The sequence below is a fragment of the Gymnogyps californianus genome, chromosome 1 (assembly GCF_018139145.2).
Source record: "Gymnogyps californianus isolate 813 chromosome 1, ASM1813914v2, whole genome shotgun sequence".
Taxonomy (NCBI): domain Eukaryota; kingdom Metazoa; phylum Chordata; class Aves; order Accipitriformes; family Cathartidae; genus Gymnogyps; species Gymnogyps californianus.
Genome location: NC_059471.1, coordinates 91,516,401 through 91,540,301, shown reverse-complemented (window position 1 = coordinate 91,540,301; position 23,901 = coordinate 91,516,401). Strand labels below are relative to the sequence as shown.

Here is a 23,901-nt window from a genome sequence, read left to right as displayed (position 1 = left end):
GAGCCGTTCTTTACAATTAATATTACTGTATTAGATTATCTAGATGTAAGAAACAGTAGGCAGTCTGCAGTCTCTCCTTCTTACTCAGATGCTAACCAGTTTTGGTTACCAGCTGCTTCTGAGCTGAATATTACAGAGCTGGACCTTGACCATCATCTTTGTTTCTTTTGAGCAGTTTTATGCTTCTTAAAATATATTGACATATTGGAATAGTTGTTTTAAAATATTTTGAGTCAATCTGATCTGTCAGCATCTTTGTGTAATGTGAGTACTACTTAAGGACCATGTTTTAGAGGGGGAAAAAAATAACGTGTGTGTTTATCTAAATGATTATTTAGTGTTACTCTCACTTAATTTAAGATGATGCATGGTACAATAAGAACTGTAAGTGCTGCCAGAGAAGTTTTCCAGTCTGGAAACTGAGGCTTCTTTCTCTTGCATGGTAGCAAATCCCTGTTCTTCTAGGCCACTGAGCTCAGCCCTCAGAGGTTGCAGCTTTAAATGAAAACTACATTAACAGTTTAATAGTATCCTTTGTGAGCCCTAATTGATTTCATGTAATGCCATCAGTGCATTTCACAGTCTTATTAAATTTAGTTGTTTCTACAGTAATTAAGGATAAGAAAACAAGTGCCTTTAGAATATAATTATTTTCATAATCAGTTTTAATTACACTTCACTGTCTTAGAGCAAAGATTTTATCTTAATAAAATGCATCGGAGTAATCAATATGCTGTTTATTAGATGGCACTGTTGACTGCCATGGAATATCAAAAGAATGGTATGTTTTGGAAGGCAAGGAAAAACTTAATTCTATGTATTATAGACCATGAAGTGTGAAGAAGACTTAAACAGAACAATAATCTTTTTGCTTTTTTTGGTAGAATAAGAGACCATTTTTTTCTGTTTGATTTTAGTTTTGATTTTAGGATTTCTTCTTTTTCTGACTTTTCTCTTTAAGGGGAATACCAGAATTATTAAATGTTATCTTCCCATGTTTCATTGGGGCATTACTTGAATGATACGAGAGTTAGACTGGAATCTGTTCCCTGAGTTCAGAGAATTGGGGGGTGGGGGGGGTTGTGGGGTTGTTTGTTGTTTTGTTTGGTTTTTTGTTTGGGGTTTTTCTGTTTGCTTGTTTTGTTTTGTTTTTTAAGATACTTTTAAGTTTTGACTAAGGGCTATTTAGAAAAGCCTCTTGAGTGAGTCCATCAGAACATTATTCTGTATTTACAAGTAATTTTTAATGATACTTCATATGTCTGTGATTTTTGTGTGTTGTTCAGATTCCCTGTTCTTTAACCTGGTAATTCTTAAGATTTACTCTCTGGAAAGTGCTTGACTTTAATGAAAATTTGTCAGGAGATTAGAAATCCCAAATAAACATAAAATGTTTTCAATAACATAAAAGATAACCTGTAATTAGTTTTAATTACAAAGGAATTAAAATGATCCACTTAGTTTCATTAATGATTTTTCTACAGTTCACGATGTAAGTGTGATAATCTATGGTTATGATGAACATAGGGAAAATGTACACTTATATTATGTTTTTATATATTCTAGACCTATGCCAAGGCAAGAAGGGAAAAGGAGACAAAGACAATGGGGGCAAGACAAGCCTGTTAGAAAAAATTTCCTCTAACTCTCTCTGTGCTTGCCATCCCATTAAGAGGCATTTTGGGAATGCGGGATCCCATAAGTGAACAGAGTATAAGAAGAGACAGAAATTATTTTTAAAAATGTTGACGAGGAGTTTCCCTCTGTGATAACACAGATCCTCTGTGCTGATGTTGGCAGGTGCTTATTTAAAAAGAGGTTGTTTAAAGGTCCTATACAGAAATCTATGTATGAGATTTTTGCCCCAGGGTGTGATACTTCCTTCGCTTTTAGCAACCCTTCTCAGTCTGACAAATAATGGTGTAGAAGAGATGGGGGATTAATATCCAAGGTTGATCTGAAACTTCATAGATAAACACAAATTTTTCCTTTTTTCCTCTTTTTCTCATTAAATATCAATGGTGCCTTAATAAAAAAAAGTAAGGAACAAACAGTCTAAATTCAAAAATATGTTTTTAAATTGCTTTAGTGTCTTTAGTAACAAAGAGAGCAGTCCAAAGGAAAATGCTGGGGGCTTTTGATGACTTTTGTTATTTTCATACAGGGTCTGGCTATTTTGAGAAGGGCTATGACAGGTATAAGACTAGAAACAAGCCGGCCAATGAACAATAGCAAAATAAATAGTTTCTCTCTCTTGCTGCATCCATTTTCCTAGGTACATAAACACAGAAACATTTTTTAATACAACATATTTGGTGGTTTTGCAGAGTTTTGCAACAGACAAACTGGTCAGGAAAAAACAATTGCATCTTGCTTAGCAAAGTGAATAACTGCTCTTTGAAGCCTTTCCCCCTTTGTGTCAACAGATTTTTAAGAAAGGACAAATTATATGGGCTTATTAGTATGATCAGGAGATGCTTTAGGATGTTCTAGTTTTAGTATCTGAAGAGACTGTCATTATTTAGGAAACTGTGTGTGATTATCAGGGAAAGAACAATACTGTGTCCATATCAAGACAGATAGTCTGAGTTCCAATTGGAGGACGGGGGCGTTGAGGGGTTTTATTCTTCTTTCCTGCAGAAGTAAAGAGAATCAGCAGAGAACTGCATTTGTGTGTTTATTTTGCAGCAGCTGTCACACTTAGTCTCTCTGTATACATCATTACACCTGGAATTTAAAATCATTTCACTGGTTATTCATATGTAATCAATATGGATAGTGCAGCCAAGGCAAAGATGCCCTTCAACTTACCTGAAGACACTGAGAGTCAGCTTTCAGCCAGTAGATCACATTGTTGAGAAATAAATGTAAGGCAGAGGGAAGTACGGCACATAGAAATACAGAAAGAAATGTGTCACTAGTAGGAATCCTGTTCATATGCCTGAATCAGCAGGGCAGTACCTGTATGTTCCCATTGGGCTCCAAAAAAGACATTTTTTCTTGTTTATTCAAAGACCTTTCCACCACTGAAATGGAATCTTTCCTTGTTTCAGTTCTCCACATCAGCTGTCTTCAGGGAGATATTAGCAGTGATAAAGATCAGGCAAAGAGTTCTAGAAAGTTATTGTTGCCTTTTTAGAGGTAGCTTTTTCATCAAGTTTGTCCTTTAGTCCTTACAGGAAGGGACTAAAGCACAAAATGACTGAAAAAAACTGAAAGCCTGTCTTTCAAGTACAAAATTCTGTACCAGCACACCAAAGCTTTCCTGGTTGCTCAGTCAGAATAATGGGAAGATAAGGGCCTGCCGATGAATGTCAGCTACATCTGAACGCTGATCTCTGGAGTGGTTCAGATGCTGATATTGTAGCTCTGCATTTAGTTGCACTTTGAGGCTTTCTAATCATTTGCAACATAGAAGTCATTTCAGAGGTAGAGTTGCACACAGGTGAGCAATCTCCATTACTCTAGGATCACCTTGGTGAAGAACGCTTTCCAACAAGCCAGACAAAATAGTGATAGTAGGACGTAAGCATGCATATACAAAGATCACTCAAAAAATTCAGATCCACATACACGTGCCAATGCTCTACAGGAGAGAAAAGCTAGTAATCTCTATCAGGACGGTCAAACTAAAAGGAACATTTAAGCAAAAGTGTTACTGGAAGAATACTGTGTGTCCCTGAGTGAGGTGTCAAGCTGGTTGAGATCCAGAAAAAACACATGAAAGCAGTACTTAAAATGCTGTCTCAACGTAGTTTTCTAAACTTAATGTGTATCAGCCGTTCCAGAGTTGATCTGCAGATTAATCACTTACTAGCATCTATTAATAACTTTAACTGGCACTATAGAATATAGTCCCTAGATTCTGGAAGAAAGTTCCTCTAAGCAGCATTCCCAAAATAAATTAGTATGATTTGTTTTGAATTTGCATTTCAAAATTCTATCAGTAATAATTATTTTAAGAATTTAATGTTCATTTTAAGACTTTCATTTTCTTTTCATATCTGTGACATCTCCTTGTGTTCCCACTTTATCTGAAGTTAAATTATTCTGCCTCTTTGGTAGATTCTTTATCAGTGTAAGTTAAAGCGGCTGAAGAAGAGTTACCAGTAAGAGCTTAAATTTATTTAGTAGTAAAAATTAAATGTTCCAATAAGCTTTGCAATTGTTCCTTTGTCACGTCAGCAGAAGGGATATGATTCTCATGAAAAAGTGCAAACTGCTTCCAGCATTAGCAGGAAGATGCATGTAGTTCAAATTGTCTGTGATAGTTGGCTTCAGAAAAGGGAAATTCAGGTAACTTTTTTTTTTTAATTGTATGGAATCGTAATGTCAGAAAGGAGAAAATACAGTTATATGGAGAGAACCACATGAACTATAGAAGTCAAACCATTCACTGATACTTCGTCAGCCAGTAGTCCAGGATATTTTATTTTACATCTCAGTGTGATAACATTAGATCACCACAGTCTGCAGATGGAAGTGTGATTTAGTGATCTATTGAACACTGAATGATGCCGAATTTCTCCACTGTTATTGCCCTTAAAGAAATACCTGTGGAACAGAAATTTTTTAGTGTGTTCATTATGAATATTTTCTGTGCTCACTCTTCAATATATTTCCTTACATATTCTGTATTAATACAGTGTAGTGTACATTGGCATAATGCTCTGCACTTACTGTGTTTCCTGTTATCTGAGCACCTCAAAGCATTATTTAAACACTGACCCTTGCAATGTATCTTGTAATGTGAATAAGTGTTACAACTTCAAATAGACAAACAGATACTCAGAAAATGTGAATGATTCATTCCAAATTATGTAGCAAATACTACAGCTGAAGAAAAATCTGTTATTCACACTCATGGAGCCTCTCCAAACACTGTATTCCTTTGTGTTGTATGGGATTGGGGATTGTTGAATGAAGAACTCTTGCAATACATTTAATGACACCATCATTCCCATACCTCAGCACTTTCTCTTCTTGTTAAGATTCCGTTACAAGATGTTCAGTGGTACAGGTTTTGTATTTTGTTGTATATATTAATTTTGTATATGTATCACAGTATGGACTCTGACTTTTAGTTAATAATACAGTACCTTGCTTACGGACTTAAAGATCACACAGATTTCAGATAACTTAATTTTCCCCTGCTTATCTTCCCAAACATTTGTAAGCAGCTACGTTTTAAAAATATGAGCTTTAAAAGTTCTCAGCATCACAGCAATGTGTTGTAACAGAGACTGGTATTCTTTTCTTTTTTTGTGGATTTTTTTTAAACCCTTAAACTTCTTCCTGTGAATATAAATGTTCACACTGATACACATTGTGTGACTCACTTCCTCTGACATGCCTCCATTCTCCCTCAACTTGAAGCCTTTGGCTAACTCATTCTTAAGAGAGTACCATAATTTCTGTCCTGCAACAAAGCTCATATGACAACTAGAGTTAATCAGTCCACTGTTATTGATGCCACTAGTTCCTAAAAATCAGTCCCCAGACTAGATTGGAGACCATCTTACCTACCTTTAATTGTGTAAAATTTAGGCTTGTGTAAAATTAAAATTGTGTAAGCTTTAGGTAACTTACCATTGTAGACAAGAGAAAAAAAACTTACTCTGGCCTTGAATCTGGTTCAACAGATGTGTATAGACAAGAGAGGAGGAATTAAATTCCAGAAATGCTTGTCTCCATGTTTCGCAGAGGGAGTGTAGTTGCCTGACTTCTGGGTGTCTAGATGGAAATAAGATGAATCCCACCTTTAGTATTTCTCCCATGAATAAGAAGCTTTTGGTTATACCACTACGTGCTTATTTTTGTATCATTGTAGAACAGACAAAAACAAGATCATTCCATTAAAAATAATTTTTGTTACGATTATCTTTTAGTATTTCAGCAGTATTTTGTAGTGTTCCTACTGAGTAGTTTTCCATTTACTCTAAAATATATTTCTGCTTACTTCATGTTCTTTTCTTACAGTTTGTACTCACTATGGAATTAAACATATTTGGATGATACAGACTAAAAAGAAAACATCTTTATTTTGTTTTTGTGCAGTAATTTCTTGTTCAATATACGTATTTTTGTCTCCCTTATAATGTTGTACAATTTATCTTATCACATGCTGGATTTGATACTCAGCTTTATTCTTCATTTTTAGACCTCCTTTTCTCTATCCTAACGTCATAATTTTGAAGTAATTAGAAAGTCAAGTAGAGTGAAGCTTATTGATACGCTGCAGAACTGTCAATGTAGTTGAATGTTTATTGCATGTTAGATGTATCAAAATTTAAAATGTGAAGTACTAGATATTTTCTGGTGGGTGTATTAGTATGCATATAGATAAGGAACACATTTCTGAAGGCTGAAAGAATTACATGCCGTAAGATTTCTGTGCATCATAGAATAGAAGTGCCAGAAGAGTCTTCATAACTAAAATTTCATTCTTTACGCAGATCAATAAAATACCATATTTTTTCATGTAGTCTGGAAGTTTCTTTAAAACATAAATTCCAATTTAGAGTAATACTTCTAATAGCTCTCCCTTTGAATATATTTTTCATATCTGTGCTTGTGTTCTTATTTTTTGTAGATTAAAAATGCACTAGGCATTTACACAAGTGGATTAATGTAGCTTTGGCTCCTACTTCTCAGGATACCATGCAAAAAGTTAAATATACACAAATGGACTTAAGAGCTCTCTTTTTTTTTTTTTTTAAATCTCACTGTGTATTTGCAGAATGCTCTTATTAGAGCATTGCTATGTATTTGTAGGAATTCAGGTGGATTGTAGTTAAAAATGTGCCTTTAATGTTTTGAAGGAACTGCATGTGAAGAAAGTGTTATACCTGATTCTGCAAAGGCACTGATATTAGCTATCATGTTGCACACTGAAAATTTAATTAGAATAATGCTATAAAGCATATCTTACAATAGAATTGTGCCCTGAAGAACTGGATAAAATATTTTTAGTTTATGTAAGTTTATTCCATTTCCAAGTTATATCGAATAAGTGTGATGCTATTTTTGAGCTAAAAGTGATAAATAGGTCAATAAAGTATTTTCCAGGTAAAAGACTTCCTGTTTCTTACTGTCTTTTTTCTAAGTTTATACTGATTTAATGTCGATTGTTAGTATATTTAGATGTCATATCTATGTAATTATTTTTTAGTTTAACAAAAGAACAATTTCTTTCATTGCAGTTGTTTTAAATTTGAAGAGTGGCCTAACCAGAAGCCATGTTTAAGTCCATGTAGAATAAAGTCGGGAAAGAGATCATGCTCACTATTCTGAAGCTAAATGTGTCTCACTCTCCTCCTAAGAGGCCCCTGGGGACACATTCTAATACAGGCTAAGCAGTGCCATGATGTGGACAATTCTTGTAGATGGCAACAGGTGCATCTGAGATAAAAATCCAGTCTGTTTTTAAGTTTTAAAAAATTGGTGAATGAATTTATAGTGAGGTATTCAATAGCTTTCTCAAATTTTGAATCAAAAAAAGATCCAAGAATAAAATCCTTTTTTCACAAAATTGTTGGGAAAAGCAAATAATATGTTAAAGGATTAAAAATATGATAGAAATATGGTCGCTGTTGTGAGATTTGACTCTTAGGGAGGTTGTTTGTTTTGTTTTTCTGAAATGGTTGTCCTTGCCTTTACTCTGACTGAGTTTTTCTGTTCTTACTATCCTCTGCTGCAATTTACATATATGCTTGCTGAAAAACATGTTAAGTCAGTGCCACTTGGCAAAACTTTTGTTAATTTTTTCTTTCTCTTCTTACTTCAACTAGTGTACTAGGTTTTAGGATTATATCATTACTTGTTGAGGAGTACAACCTCTTCATAGCAGCAAACAGGATTTGAACTAGAGATTAGCACTTAAAAATTTCATGGCCTCCTCTGGTAAAGTTGTGATAAATTACAGTTTGAGAAATTATATCTGCTAAAATCTAGTATCTTAGTCTCTGTCTAAATAACTATAAAACTAGACAGCTAATCTATCTAGAAATATCCAGATCACCACAGATTTGCAGACTAAAGATAAGTGTGCATTGAATTGCATTCATTCCACTTGAAGTAACACAAATTATCAAATTACTTTACTATATATTTTCTGAGCTTAAAAAATTACTCAGTTATGCTGATATTGAACAAATATGCGTGTAATACAATAGCTAAGTAGCCTTGACAGACTTATGTTAATGAACAGTATGTCATACTTACCTGCTCACATTTCTAAATCCATATTTAGCTCAAGTTCAATGTAAAAAATCGGTGAGTACATGTGATACCTACATTGCACATGAATGCTGATAGAACACAGATATACTTTAATGTTTTTTCAGCACCAGAATTGCTGGAGCCTTTACAGTTCTTTGCCAATCTATGATTTAGATCTTCCCCAAGGATAAGATAGCTTTTGTATTTAAAAACTGTATTTTATCATGTAACTGATAGAGATCTTTCTTGTAATGTATCATATTCATATTAAAAAAAACCCAAACAAAACACAAAAAACCCCCAAACTTCAGTGTTATTAGGGTTTAAGGTGTTGAATGCAATCTTCAAAGGTTTGAAGTCATAAAAACTAATAATTAAATTCATCATACCGTGCAATGGCAAGGAACTATTTTGTGATTTCTAAAAATAAACAAGTTTTCCCACTGTTGTGTTAAAGACAAATAAGAAAACAGTCTTTATCAGGGAGTTACTTCTGATTTTTTTTTTTTAATTGTGCATCTTTCAGGCATAGTACTTTCAAAGAAGTACTTTTGCTTAATTTTTTTCCCAGATGAATTCCAGTTACTACTTATCAAGAGAAAAGATAAACAAGGAACCCTACCTGCCAAGCATACAGTGCAAGTTCTATAGCTAATGTATCTGCAAACTTACCTTGATTGGTACATGAAAAATATACAGTGTGTCTTTGTTATATTTTGATTTAATGATTAAAATTTGTTTTCTTCCTAAGAGTGCTGCATTTGACTATTTGTACTTGCACAGGGTTTGTGAGCGTGAAGCTGCACTGGAATCAGCCCTAAGAATGTTGCAGCAATTCTACCTGGATCTCGAAAAGTTCCTTGCTTGGCTTACAGAAGCTGAAACAACTGCCAATGTCCTGCAGGATGCTACACACAAAGAAAAGATACTAGAGGATACCAAAATGGTTCGGGAGCTCATGAAACAGTGGCAGGTAAGTCAAGCACTTCAGTTTAGAGAAATGTCAGGTACCCAAAGTGGTGGGTTTTTTTCCAGTGTGCAGCTACTCAACAAAACTGAAATTGTTTTGAAAAAGAGAACTCGTTCTACTACTAACCTTTAAGTGTGGCTTTGGAAATTGTTGCAGGGATCTAAAGTGAGTCACGTCATGATTCTGTCTGACATCTTTCAGCATATAACACATTTGAAAACGTGTCTTGAAGTACAGCTTTAAAATGTACAGAAAGGAAACTTTGCTGAAATGGGCGTTTAGAGTTTTTTAATCACATAAAAATGAATTACTCTACCAAGCTCTAGTCTTGAATTGAGCACTTGAGAGACCTGAGAGTTTATTAAGCATTTCTGATATTTATAGAAGGTACATAAATTGCATCAAGTTTATTCTCTGTAGCTTACCTGAATTAGTTTTCCTCCATCACTTTCAAATACATGAAAAATATTAATTTGGTATTTGGCTGATTATTGTCAACATGCTCTGTTGCAATAGTAAAAAGAGATAATGATTAAAATTTTCATAGTTAATGGCTGGACAGTTTTCAGACCATTGTTTTCCTCTGGAAACAAAAAATCTTAAAAAAGAGAGAGAATGTTGTATTTGGTGTTCCAGAGAATCTTGAGGAGAAAGAAAAATAATTAGTTGAGATGGTGCTGTTGAAATATGTTTTTATACTTTCATTGTGCTTTCTTCACTACAGTTATTGAGAGGTATACACACATGTCTGTGTGAGGTCTTAGATTTCTTAAATATGAGGTTGGTTGGCTGTTTGGAAGGCAGGGCCCTTTCTTCCAATATTCCTTGATAGTGCATGACTTTCATGTTGACAGAAAGTTCAAAACTGGAAATTCCAGGCACTGAAGGCTCTATGCCTTTATTTATGAAAAACATACTTTAAAAATTCTAGTTATAAGTGATTATGTTGAGTAAGTACATTGGATGGAAATACTGCTACCTTCTTTTGGCACTACTTTATTAACACATGGTTTTAACTATTTGACTGAACTGCTGCTGAATTCCATTACATTATGCTCTGAAATCTACAGTTGTTACACTGGACAAAAGTGAAGTCTGAACCACATTTTTAATAGTCATCTGTCTTTATGCTAATTTGATTTTGTAGTAATATACCTTAAGTCCTCAAGTGTTTCTGAATTCTGTTGCATGATCCTAGAGAGCAGATTTGAATGGAAGATAGTTCTAGACTGAGTGGTTAATTTTCAATGTAGGCTGTCTTTTTATATTCTCTAGATTAGGTTTTTGGTTGTAATGGTGCTAAAACAATTGAATTATCAAGTATTTGCAGAAGTTACTTTTGATGTCACCATTGAAAAATGGATTCTTTGGCAAACTAGAGATACCTAAAAATTTAGGTCAAATGCTTCATTTTTAACTGTAATGGAGCTTTGTGGACCTGGTTATCTTTTCAGCTAGTATCTTGGGTTTTTTAAATTTCCACATAAGAAGCATCCAGAGCTATAGACAAAAGGAAAAATAAATGCATAGAAGTCCTTCCCTCCATAAATAATTAATGAAGTATATAAAAATATCCATCATGTGAACAATTGCTTTGAACTGTAAGCTTTCTTCTAAAGATTTTTCTGCACTTCAATTGAGATGTAAGATTAAATTTTCAATTCTTCTTTCCAGGTTTTGGTATTTAAATACCAGATCTTCTAAGGCAGGAAGGGTAAAAACTGTTGTAGAGTCTCTATTTGTTTCACTTCCAAAAAGCAAACATCATTCTATTCACTAATCTTGGCTGTACAAGAGAAATTATTCTTACATCTTAAGAAGAAACATTAGTATGCAGAGGCAAAAAAGTGGTTGCTATATTGTCTTTTGCTCCCGAAAGATACATACATACCTGACCACCAACGGTGGAATAATTTTAGACTTTAGTTAGAGTTGATGATTGCAAGAGGAAATATTTTGATAGTGCAGTTTGTTATGGTTTTTTTTTCATTTGCATCTGCATGCTGATCTGTCTCTATGTAGATCAACTTGGTTTTCTTCCTGGGCCTATCACTGTTTGTGTCAGCCTCTTTATACCATTTTTAAGCCTCCAAAAGAAATCTCATAATATAACAAGCACAAGTGGATTTTCAAATGTCCTTGTCCTGATGGGAGTCTGATGGATGTCTTTCTAAAAGCTGGTAGAACCGCCCTTTTTTCTTTTTTCTTTTTGATGATGTGTATGTGAGTTTCATGTAAAGTGAATGGACAATGCCAGTAAAAGTCAGTTGGAAATGAAGTATAGGAATAAACTAGTGCAGGCTATGGCTACAGATACGCTAGCAAGTTAAATATCTCTGGCACTGAGGCCAGCTATAACCAAAAGCCACATCCATGGTTATGAACTGTTCTACAGTTCACAAAGTCAAATATTATGCTATGGTGGTTCTTATATAAACTTTTCAGTAAAAAATAAATAATTTGAATGACATAAGGAAATTATTCAAAAGCAAAAAAAAGAAGTAAAATTATATAATAGTCTGAGAGTACTTAGCTGTAAAATTAATTAAATCATTAAGATGGGTAGTATTTGCAATAGTCATAACACAGTGCTCCATATCAATACTCTTCATTATAAAAGTTTTCTGTCCAAATAGGTACAGTTTCCTGGTAGGGGTGCAAATATTGCCCATCTATGTTGCTACAAAACTGGATAATGGAGCAAATATTAAGGACTTTTACTTCTTAAAGCACAGTTTTGTCAAGACAACAATTTTATTTATGTCAGCTGAATGGTCAGGAAAGAGAGTAGGGCTTTTCATATGTTCCTCAGTTATTGCTGCATTGATTCTTCCAGTCTTCATACCCTGCTTGCAAGAGTTCTCTCTCACAATTCACTTTGGTGCATAAGGATGAAAAGTAAGAACATGACAAAAGTGTAGCCGTTTGTGCACAGCTTATGCATCTAAAAGGTTCAAACAAAAGGAGCTTTAAGTAACTGAAATCTCAGAAGTATGCATTTATGTACTTTGTGGAAAGTGATTATTGCTCACTAATCCATATCATCAGCCCCATAAACCATAAACAGTGATAAGCCTTTTTTTTCACTTTGTACTGTGGGCCAGAAATGCCCTTACCCTATAAAATACATCAGGCAATGACTTGTATCCCCAGAAATTTGCTATGTAAATTGTACATGTATAAAAACAGACACATTCAAATACAGTCTATGTCCTTGATATGTTTTTTAACATCCAGTATATGTAGTATAACCACAAGCCACAGCATAGAAAAGATCCTAAATGCTTTCAGCCAGGATTACAGTTTTCCAATTGATTTTTTTTTTTTTTTTTTTTTTGCACATGAAGTCATATTTTTTTTCTCTCATCAGCCAGGCTGAATCCAGATCCTAAGAAGTAAAACTAAATGGTAGTTTCTGATTAAAGATCACTGTCTCATGAGTCTTTTGAAAGAAACTTCAACTACCTAGGTTTATAGAGTTCATAGAAGTTATGGTTAAATATGACATATGGACTTAGATCTGCAGTCTCTGTCTTGTTCTTTATGCAGTTGCATGGACTTGGATAATGTGAAAATAGTCATTAGGAGGCCTGAAATGTTACAATTCTGTTTTAATCTGCTATTTTTAGGCAATAGGTATAAAGCAGTGTTCTGATAAACAATTCTCTACACAAATAATGAGAAACCTAAATTTCTGAGTTCAGTAGTAGATGAATCTCCTTGTCACTAAAAATGTTTATCTTGCCTTTAGTGATCCACCAGTTTTCTGCTTTACACTCTCAAGCCTGAATTTATTTTTTTAAACAACTAGGAGAATAATGTCTTGCTGTGCAGAAAGTGTTTCATATAGCAGCAGTTGCTTGTCTAGGAAAATCTCACATTTTTAGGTGTTTCTTTTGCTTTTCATGTTCAGAAACCATTAGCTCAAATGTCACTAATAAAGATTAATCTTCCCCTAGTACTTAGCAGTTCATTCAGTAGCAGAAGGAGACAAGTGAGACTTACATAACTGCACATTCTAATTACCTGATGATGTAATTATATTAAACCGTTGCATTATAAACACGCTGTTTGTTTCTATAAGCATGTATTTGCATGCATCGTTTGTCTGAACTGACAGCAATGTAATAGTTGAGGTGATTCACACAGTTAGAATACTTTCTGGAGAATTTTCAAGGATACAAACCAGTTACTCCAAGGAGTTGTGTAATTATGTGCCGCTTTTTATTGTCTAGTTGAAATACATCATGTGTCCCCATGAGGCCTGGTTTGATAAGTAACCATATGAGGGAGATGAAAATAATTAATTTTACTTTCTGCTTTCATACTTCTAGTGATATGAACTCTCAACTGTGTTAATTACTCCTCTGGTTTGTCTTTTTAGCAAGAATTGTATGTGACATTTTATACAGCTTGTGTAATATTAGATAAAATTTTGAAGCTACTGTGGATTTATCCTGGTATTTTATGAATACAATCATTTAATATTAAGCCTGTAGATTAATTTAATCACAGTTTTTTCCACTGAAACTGGACAAAGAATACTGCATGTGACACCTAGTTAATAACTGGAGAATGCTTTATACTATATACACAGTTTATCAAATGTACCTGAAATAATCTATAATGGCTGATGAATTATTGGTAGTGTAGACTGACTAAAAGTATGACAGCATATGATAAATGAACCAAAGTTAATAACTTTGGCATGAAATACTTAGCAAATTTATTTTTATTACCACCTTCATGCTCACTTAGCCTATAACCTAAGTAGTTTTCCATTAGATGCAGGAGTTTTGCTGCTAATAATATGAAAAATATGCAGTGCCTTAAGTTATACCTAAGAATGTATAGTATGGGCAGTACCCATATTTTATAACAGTGTGGTTTTTGTCTAAAACAAGGGATGTGAACAGCAGGCAAGGCCCTATTGTTTCTTCTATTCCTATCAATACTTCAAAGGTGCTCGCCTATTTTTAAGGTGTCCAAGCAACTGTTTTCTCAATAGTAGGAAGTTGAGGTAGATACATGTTCCTGACTCTTCTCGATTATTTAGCAGCATAGGTTCTTTGAGAGAATAAAATTATTTCCAACTTTATTTCAAACATAGCTTACATATAATTGCACAGCACAGTTAATTTTGTGACATGATGTATGGATTAGATGATGAACCTGACTAATAGGGAAGAGAGAAAGTATTGGTAATATCCTTGCTCAGTTCAATTGACTTTACTAAAAAATATTTAATAGTAATTAATTTTCTAGTACTTCCAGTCTCTGTTCTGAAACACTTTCTCACTCACTTCTGCTTGAAATTGTTCTCTGAAAGCTTTAAAAATCAAATATAATCTTCTTCCCTCACCTTTTTTTTTTTTAAGTTTAATCCTCCAGATTTGCCTTTTACACTAACTTGTTACCAATTCTGAAATAAAATCTGTTCCATGGAACTCAAAATGGAATAACAACTGTCAGAGCCATCTTACTCTATTGAGTAACAGAAGAGAAATTAAAAAATCTTAGTTTCAACACAAGTGCTATTACAGCCTAATCTGAGACAGGGCAAGATATTATCCAAGAGTGAAAAGTTATGGTGTGGATTTTTTGAAATATTGGATAATATTACTTTAAAAACACCTGGTCAAGAATTTTTCAGTATTGTGATTGGTGGTCATGAGGCAGGGGAATAATGTTTCTTTGTTGTTAACAGCAAGTGCCAAACTGACCCAACGAAACCTCTAAGAACCTATGCTTGCAGTTTTGGCAGGCATGGAATTTCTGACCGGAAGGAAAACTCCCTTATGGCTAGTGACTGCGTTGTGGTTATGGCACTCATTTGCAACCATTCCAGTTGAGACCAAATGCTTGAATCGGAATGTCTTCTATCAGAGCTAAGTGCCTGCTCACCCAGCTAATACTAGGAAAAGTTTTTCTTCATCTTTGTTGGAATGATTTAATTTTGTCCTTAAACGCTAATCATCTGGCACATTTGTGGCAAAAGCAGCCAACAGCACCCTGTGGCGCATTAGGCAGTGTTGCCAGCAGATCAAGGGAGGTGATCTTTCCCCTGTGCTCATGTCGTGGTTTAACCCCAGTCAGCAACTAAGCACCACGCAGCTGCTTCCCCCTTCCCCCTCCCAGTGGGGTGAGGAGGAGGAAAGAGGGGAAAAAAAAAAGTAAAACTCCTGGGTTGAGATAAGAACAGTTTAATAACTAAAGTAAAATATAATACTAACAATAGTAATAATGAAATATAATAATAATAATAGTAATGAAAAGGAATATAACAAAAAAGGAGGGGGAGGAAGGGAAAAAACAAACAAACAAAAAAAACACACCAGTGATGCACAATGCAATTGCTCACCAGCTGCTGACCAATGCCCAGTTAGTTCCCGAGCCACGATCCGCGCTGCCCAGCCAACTTCCCCCTGTTTATATACTGGGCATGATGTTCCATGGTATGGAATATCCCTTTGGCTAGTTCGGGTCAGCTGCCCCAGCTCTGCTCCCTCCCAGCTTCTTGCACACCTGCTTGCTGGCAGAGCATGGGAAACTGAAAAGTCCTTGGCTTAAGAGAAGCGCTACTTAGCAGCAACTAAAACATCAGAGCGTTATCAACATCATTCTCACACTAAATCCAAAACACAGCACTGTACCAGCTACTAGAAAGAAAGTTAACTCTGTCCCAGCCGAAACCAGGACAGCTCAGCACTGATGAGACTCATCTGGAGTGCTGGGTCCAGGGCTGGGCTCCTCTGTATGAGAGAGACATGGACTCACTGCAGCGAGCCCAGTGAAGGGCAAAAAAGATGATTAAGGATTTGGAGAATCTTTCATATGAGGAGAGGCTGAGAGAGCTGGGACTGCTCAGTCTGGAGAAGAGAAGGCTCAGAGGGATCTTATCCAGGTATGTAAACACTTGACAGGGAATGTGTAAAGAAGACTGAGTCATGCTCTTCTCAGTAGTGCTCAATGACAGGATGAAGGGCAGTGGGCACAAACTGAAACACAGGAGGATCCAGGTTAGCATAAGAAAAAAAAAATTTGTGAAGATGGTCAAAGCATGAAACAGGCTGGCTAGAGAGGTTGTGGCATCTCCATTACTGGAGATCTTCAAACCCTGGCTGGACATGACCTGGAGCAACCTGTTCTCAGCAGGGGGATTATTCCCGTCTTCACTGTTCTGTGATTTTTGTGATCTCTGATCTGATCACATAATCGCTGGTCATATAGCCAGTCATTCTGTAGCCTGATTAATTTTTACTTAAATATACAAATGGAAAAGCTTTAATATGAGAAAGTAAGAAACTGAAAACTTTCTTGCTATCTCTTGAGAAGTTTTCATAAGCATCTCCTAGGAGTTCCTGAGTAATGTGTTTAAGTGAGTGAGGAGGAAAAGTGGATAGTAAAAAGAAAAATATGAAGTGAGGAGAAGGGACCACAGAGAATAAAAATAATTGTATATTTTAAAATTACCCTTATTAGTGGAAACTGATGGGGAGATTGAAAGGTGAAAGCTAGAGGTAAGCAATGAAAGCAGTACCAGTATTTTTCAGAGTACCATAAATTAAAATTGGGGTTTCTTTTTCTTATGCACAGAATTGAAATCTGTGATCTTTGGCCTCCAAGTTTTTTTTCTCTTAATCCATTACTCTTACACCTAAAATAAAGATTTCCTCAAAAGTTATTATCCAAACATGAATGGTGACTTGCTTGAAATAATTTTTTTCTTAATTGGGATTTACCTTGGTAGTGTATTATCAGATTGATGCTTTTGCGCAAACAGAGTGGAACTGTTAGCACAGTTCTGGATTGAGACCTCCTACAGGCTACGGTCCTTCTGGTTAGATCTATTTACATGAAGTCCCTAGTTTGCTGGTAAGATCATATATTTTGGTAAAAGAATAGTGTTTTGTGTTAATACCTGTATTTTTATTTGAATGCATTGGATGGAGGGGAAAGAAGCACTTTACAACATAAAAAGGTAGCTTCTGGTAACTCTGACAACATATCAGTGCATAGCGAGTATAAATGTGCCCGAAGAGCAGGACAAAGATGGTATCTATGTTCAGTCAGGTTCTGTGGTGTATTTTTATTTTATGAACCAAAGACAGACATGATAGATGCAATAATCCAGTAGCACAAAGGGCCAAAGACACTTTTTAACATAGTTCAATGTCATACTACTCAACTACATTATGATTAATGTGGTGCTATAGAAGGCACAAAGATGAGGATGTTGATTCAAAGAGGATATAATCTGCAGTCCTATAAAAATGGGTAAAACTAGTGAAATCAATGAGACTTATGTCGTGGTTTAACCCCAGTCAGCAACTAAGCACCACGCAGCCGTTTCCCCCTCCCCCTCCCAGTGGGGTGAGGAGGAGGAAAGGAAAGGAAAAAAAGTAAAACTCGTGGGTTGAGATAAGAACAGTTTAATAACTAAAGTAAAATATAATACTAACAATAGTAATAATGAAATATAATAATAATAGTAATGAAAAGGAATGCAACAAAAAAAGGAAGGGGGGGGAAAGGAAAAAAAAACAGTGATGCACAATGCAATTGCTCACCACCCGCTGACCGACACCCAGTTAGTTCCCGAGCCACAATCCGCGCCTCCTGGCCAACTCTCCCCTGTTTATATACTGGGCATGACGTTCCATGGTATGGTATGGAATACCCCTTTGGCTAGTTCAGGTCAGCTGCCCCAGCTGTGCTCCCTCCCAGCTTCTTGCACACCTGCTTGCTGGCAGAGCATGGGAAACTAAAAAATCCTTAACTTAGGATAAGCGCTACTTAGCAACACCTAAAACATCAGCGTGTTATCAACATCATTCTCACACTAAATCCAAAACACAACACTGTACCAGCTACTAAAAAGAAAGTTAACTCTGTCCCAGCCGAAACCAGGACAACTTATTATGCACATAGATATAAATATATATTTGTGTTTGAAGCTTTAAGTCCTAGAAGACATGCAAATGAGTAACCCTTTCAAATGCATTCTAAGGATCAAGTCTGAAAATAAATTCAGTTATGTTTGTTTATTTACGTTTGTTTTATACTAGTGTAGTTTGTCATCTCAATTAGGCTTGCTGGTTTGGGGTTTATTTTTCCTTCTTAGAGAAGTAACAGTTTTATTAAAAAACTGCTTAACAGCCCAGCATGTGGTCAAGCAGTATCTTATAATATTGATATACTTGTATTCCTGCTATCTTTTGAGACTGTGATTTTGCTCCATTCAAATAACAATGGCAATTTCAGTGTCACTTCTATATGATGATGTGCTTTGATGTAGGTAAGGATATGAAAAAGGGGAACAGGAGGCTTTCAGTGCAGGGAAGGAACACCACAGAAAGAAGAGAAGAAAAGCTAGGAAATGGAGCATCTCTGTAGACTCAAGTTACTGCATAGTGCTATGTTAGTAGAAAGCTGAATACTTTCACAGGGACGTTTAGATGCTGATTCTCAATGGGGAAGGCAATGCCACAGCTGTTCTTCTTAGCTGGATATCAAAGAGAAGTGAGCAGGAAATCAGCAATGAAACAAATACGTAGATGTTGCTACTTTTTGTCAAACATTTTGTTTTAATTAGTTTGGATAATCTTTATCATAAAACCAGAAAATGTACTGATGCTGCAGTTTATCTAGGAGTGGATACAGTAATGATGTATTCTGCTTCTGCCATTCCTGTTTCTGAACTTAGAACAAAACCCTAATCAATGCTAATTTTCTTTTAGAAGGTAAAAGGCTTATTTTATTAAGTGATCTAGTACTTAATTACTAGAGTGAAATGTAAGCATTCTTAAAACTTTTTCCCAGGAAAATAGCTCTCAATTGTCAGAAATCTCACATAGAAAGTGGGTGTTTGCAAACAGGAAGATAGATAATTTCATCCTTTAATTTCTCATTTGCATATGTTCTCATAATCAAGGTAGAAGAAAAATCCCATTTGTCAAATGTGCTAAATAACATAGTATATGATCACTTGGTTGACTTATGTTTTTCCTCTTTAAAAGTTTATTGAGCACACTAGAAGGATGGTCCTGTTTTCACTTGCAGATCAGCATTCAACCCCTACCAGCTTTAAACATAGATTTTTCAAACACAAATTAGACGGGAAAAGCTTTTGTAGCATTAAGTGTGAGGTTGTGTTGTATTAACTAAGATTATGGTTTTCCATGCTCTCCACTAATAAATAGAAATGGGATAGAATGGATAAGATGGTTGCCATTATTCCTGAATAGGTTCCAATTACTACATTTTCTCCTGACCTTATCATTTCTCTAGGATGCCTCATCCCTGTTTGTGTAGGCTTTTCTAAAACAGGATCTCCCACGTCCGAAGAAGTGGATGATGAGCTCTCTCATAGTGTTACTAAGCATATGTCATGTTTCACTGTAGCCCATTAACTTGGAGTGATAGGAATGAGATTGAGTGGTTACCAAAACTTTGAAGACTTCTGCCATTTCATCTTCCTGTGATCATCAGTATTTACTGGTACAGTCTAATCTGCCATTTAGTTCTTCCATTTACTTTGTATTGTTTATAGCAGATTTATTTTTAAAGTGAATAATCAATAAAAACTGTTTGCAAAAACCCAACGGTAGCTTTTAATGTATTCTTCTGATGAGCTTGAAAGGGTATCTGTGCCTTTTGCAATTATACCTTATACCAGACTATTCAAAACACATGGCTGAAGCACACATAATTTTTTGTTTGTGAGACCAGATGTGTATTTTCCCAAGGCAGGTAAAAAGAAAAATGCTTATATTGTGATTATTAACATGTTAATATAAAAAGGATAAATTATATAGTGCATAACTGAGGAAAAGTATTAATTTTGGCTTAGGGCAGATATCTTCCTGAATATGTAAGAAGGCAATGACCTACAAAGAATACAAATAAGGAATAAAATAAAGTCACAAATGCTTTTCAGAGACAAGTTCTACTTGTTTTGTGAAAGGTTTTTAGACTGTACTGAGAAAAATAGTTGTCTTCTGAGAAATGCTGGAAACTTTACATTTTTATGAGTATATAGGTACCATAACACAGGTTTTCTGCATGTGAATTTACACATTTTCACAATTCTAGCTATTCTGTATTATGCACTGTGCAGCAGTTGTATACTGTAGCATAGCAAATCCCACTACCTAAACTGACAGCATGTTTGACAAGAATAACTTTGTCTATATCATCACCAAGTGAGTGCCCCATTTCATTTTCTGTCAGAAGTTTAGACTTTCTTTCTTTCAACTGCTGACAAGGCGCTGAATCTCTTCTGTCAGTACAAAGTTCCACATGTGCATTTATCCTTTTGTGCCACATTTTTCATTTGAATAATTTATTTTCATTGGATACCATTTCATTTTGTGTGTTTTCTCTTGGGTGCCTGATTCCAGTTTATTTATGGTCACCACAGAAGCTGCCATTTATCCCGCATATGAAATGAAAGATTTTTTTTACTAGAGTGATTAGTAGTACAGAAGTATTATCTCAGTCTGTTTTGTAATAATTCCAGTGAGTTCATCACCTGTTATCACTGACAATAATAGCAACTTTCTGGAGGAGGACCTTTGTCCACCTTTGTGGCAGTGCTGTAATTGTGTTAGGAGATTCTAAACTGATGTTCAGGATTTTCCTTTTGGGTAAAATGCATGTTGTTTGGGAATTCTGGAAAGTCAGCCTTAAATTATGGTTACTTATCATAGCTTTGCTACATTTTGTCTCAGCAAAGTTAACTAGATTTGGGCTTCCCTTCTCTGAAATTTAGTATAATAATTGCATCTTCAGAGATTAGATATTGTAATGAAAATATATAGCTACTTAAATGTGCATTAACACTCTTTCTAGGGTTTAAAATTTCTATTTTTGTGTTGTCAATTCTCTGATTTTATGTATACTTTTCTGTGTGTGGGAAACATCTGATGTTATGATATCTCCCAAGTACCCTAAAATAACAGTATTGAGCTGCTTAGCATGAGATTGAATGACATTTAGAGCCTGTGATACTGGAAATCAGACGTAGGCCCACATAAATCCTATTATATAGGTTCTTCTTTTATATGTATTGTATTTTTATATATATATTCTATTATCCTTCATACCTATTCTTATCTGGTTTTAGGATTATATCATTTCAGATAACCTGTTCATCTTGTGGGCTATATATTTTTTTCACATACCCTTCTTATCTGTGGATTTGCTTTAGGTGAAGTTAGGAGGATGAGTCCTTAAACACTGGTACAAGCATCTACAAGCTCTGCTGTTTGTATCCAGGTATCAGTTGTTACCTACTGAGTAACCAGATAATAGAAATAGAGTAATGTCATCTTTTCAGTGTTTTGTCTGCCTTTGCATTTTTTTAGAGGCTGTGTAACCAGTCTGTCGTGTATCTGCCACCTGTCCTTACTGGAATACTGTAGGTGGTAGGGTTGAAGAGTCAGCTTCTGACACCTATTTTTAGGTGTCAGCAGTGTAAGTGTGAGGTAAGCGTTTCAGCTCCCACTAAGATCGGCAGAGTTGCTGGAATCTAGAAAGCTATTCAGCTGGCCAAATGTAGTTATCCTATTGTCTTCATCTCACTAGCAATGCAACAGCAGCTCGTGTTTGTACCTCCTCACATCATGAAGAAATGTCCAAGGGGTGTTTCTGAACTTGCGTTACTGCAGGGGTTTGTGCCACCCAGCTCAGCTTGGTTGCAATACCTGTTCTTCCTAGTTCTGTGTGGACAACGGTAAGAGAGAAGCACTTCCAGAGGGCAGTTTAGCTCAGCTGAGCTGGGGCTGTTTGCCTTCTGGAGAAGCATATGTCTCTCCTCTGTCTTAGAGAGAACGTAGAGGGACTAGCTAAATAACTAACTGGCTACAATAGGTGCATAAACTTGGTGTGATTATATATAAAAAAAGTGTGTGTGTGTGTACACACACTCTCTCTCTCTCTCTCTGTTGGTAGTGTAAATATTAACGGTGTTTATCTTTTTTTTTTTTAATTCTTCATTTGATTGTCTTTTACCTAAAACAGGTTGAAGAGCTTATAGTTTCATGTAAGTCCTGCCACTCAGTATATTTCTAAATTGTGCAATTCCCCATGAGGTGGTAGAAGAGAACCAAAATGTAAACTCAGACTGCCGAGATCACTTTTCCCCCAAATGATGACCACGAATTTAGTCATAGGTAACTATGAAGGTATGTGAAGATACGTCTAGAAAGTTTCTTCTGCCAAATCACTCCAGGTTTTAAGCTGTGTCTTCTGCTGACCCACCTGTCCACATGCATGTCCTGTAAGTGTTGAGGCAGTGACGTTTGTTTGGTTTTTTTCCTCTGCATTGCTGAGAAATGTTGTTCTGGCTTGTCTTACCTCTTCATTATCACCAAGTGGGAAAGGTGTTAATACTTTCTGTTCTCCATGTGTTTCTTTTCCATAGACAATTTCCTTGAAACCAAATATTTGTTCACTTAGGGAAAGGATTTTGGCTCCTTTATGCCACTTCTTGGGGTGGTGGCTTTCTCACTATTGCAGAAAAAGGTTTTCACTGCTTCAGTTCAACTGGTGTAGTTGTCAGGACATCTGAATGGGCACAGCTATGAACATACTCCATGGCTACCGAAATCAGTTAAATTTTTGCCCATGAATTCTTCGTGCAATTCTGCTGTATGCAGGACTGCTGCTGCTCCTGAGGGGGGGGAAGGGAGTGGGGTGAAGAAAACCCGCACCAGAGTGCAGAAATCCATTTGCTTTCTGTTTCTGTAGCCTATTAGCTATCTTTGGTAGCAGTCAATAACTGAGCCCATGGAAACGATTTTTCTTAGTAGTAAAAAATGAGGCAGAACAGGCCTCAAGGGAAGCATAGTGGGCAGTAAGTTTATCTGCTATCCTGTGCATACAAAAGGCAGATCTCTTTATTTTCAGGTGTGTAAAAGGGACACAATGCCCATTTTCTTCAGGCTTGTGGAATCCTTGTTCTTTCCTCTCTCTCTTTCTCTCTGCGTTTACTGTCTCTTGTCACTTTTCTATTAGATACTTTGGACATTAAGACAAGGAGGAGCCTTTTCAGGGTTATGATATGTTTTGGAAGTTATTTATGCCAAGCTATTCTCAGAGTCTGGTTTAGCAGTTTACCTGCAAGCAGGGGTGATTTGTGGTTTAGATATGCTAAAATAGGGCCCTTCCTTTGTGATTTAAAGTTGGATTGAAGTGGCTGCAATAATACAGTAGGTTTTTGCATTAGTCTTTTTGCATGGAATAACTGCTGAATCAGAATAGAGCTGAAAGAGACTGGAGGGATGGCAGGAGAGATCTGAAACGTAACTGTCCATTTTTGCCTCCGTAAATTAGAAGCTTTCAGCTGACCAGATTACTACATCTAAAACAGAAGACAATATTTGTGAACAAATATAGCAGAGAAAAGAATACATTGTTTATCAGCTGGTTGTTTAGGTTGTTTTTAGTACGATATTCTAACAGTCACCAGAGGTGTTGGTATGTGAGTGAAAACATCTGGACTCTTGATTTAAAATAAATGGCTTCAATTCTGTGCTGCCTATATAGTTGAAAAGATAATACAAAAACAAAAGAGGCCATGAGCACCAAGAAGCATGCATATTAATCAGTTCAGAAGATGAACATATTTATTTTCTTCTAGCTTTCTTACTTTGCATATTTTTTTCATGTTAGAAGCTTATAGAAGCTTGATTGACAAATATGTATCC

At 35.7% G+C, this 23,901-nt stretch overlaps 1 protein-coding gene across 2 annotated transcripts in view; it reads left to right on the top strand.

The window, feature by feature from the left end:
• Window positions 1–23,901, top strand: part of DMD (dystrophin) — a 922,027-nt gene that overhangs the window by 653,024 nt on the left and 245,102 nt on the right. For both annotated transcript variants that reach the window (XM_050904429.1, XM_050904437.1), the window contains exon 50: window positions 9,004–9,193. In XM_050904429.1, the coding sequence (XP_050760386.1) occupies window positions 9,004–9,193 (190 nt within the window). The remainder of the gene's footprint in view (window positions 1–9,003; window positions 9,194–23,901) is intronic.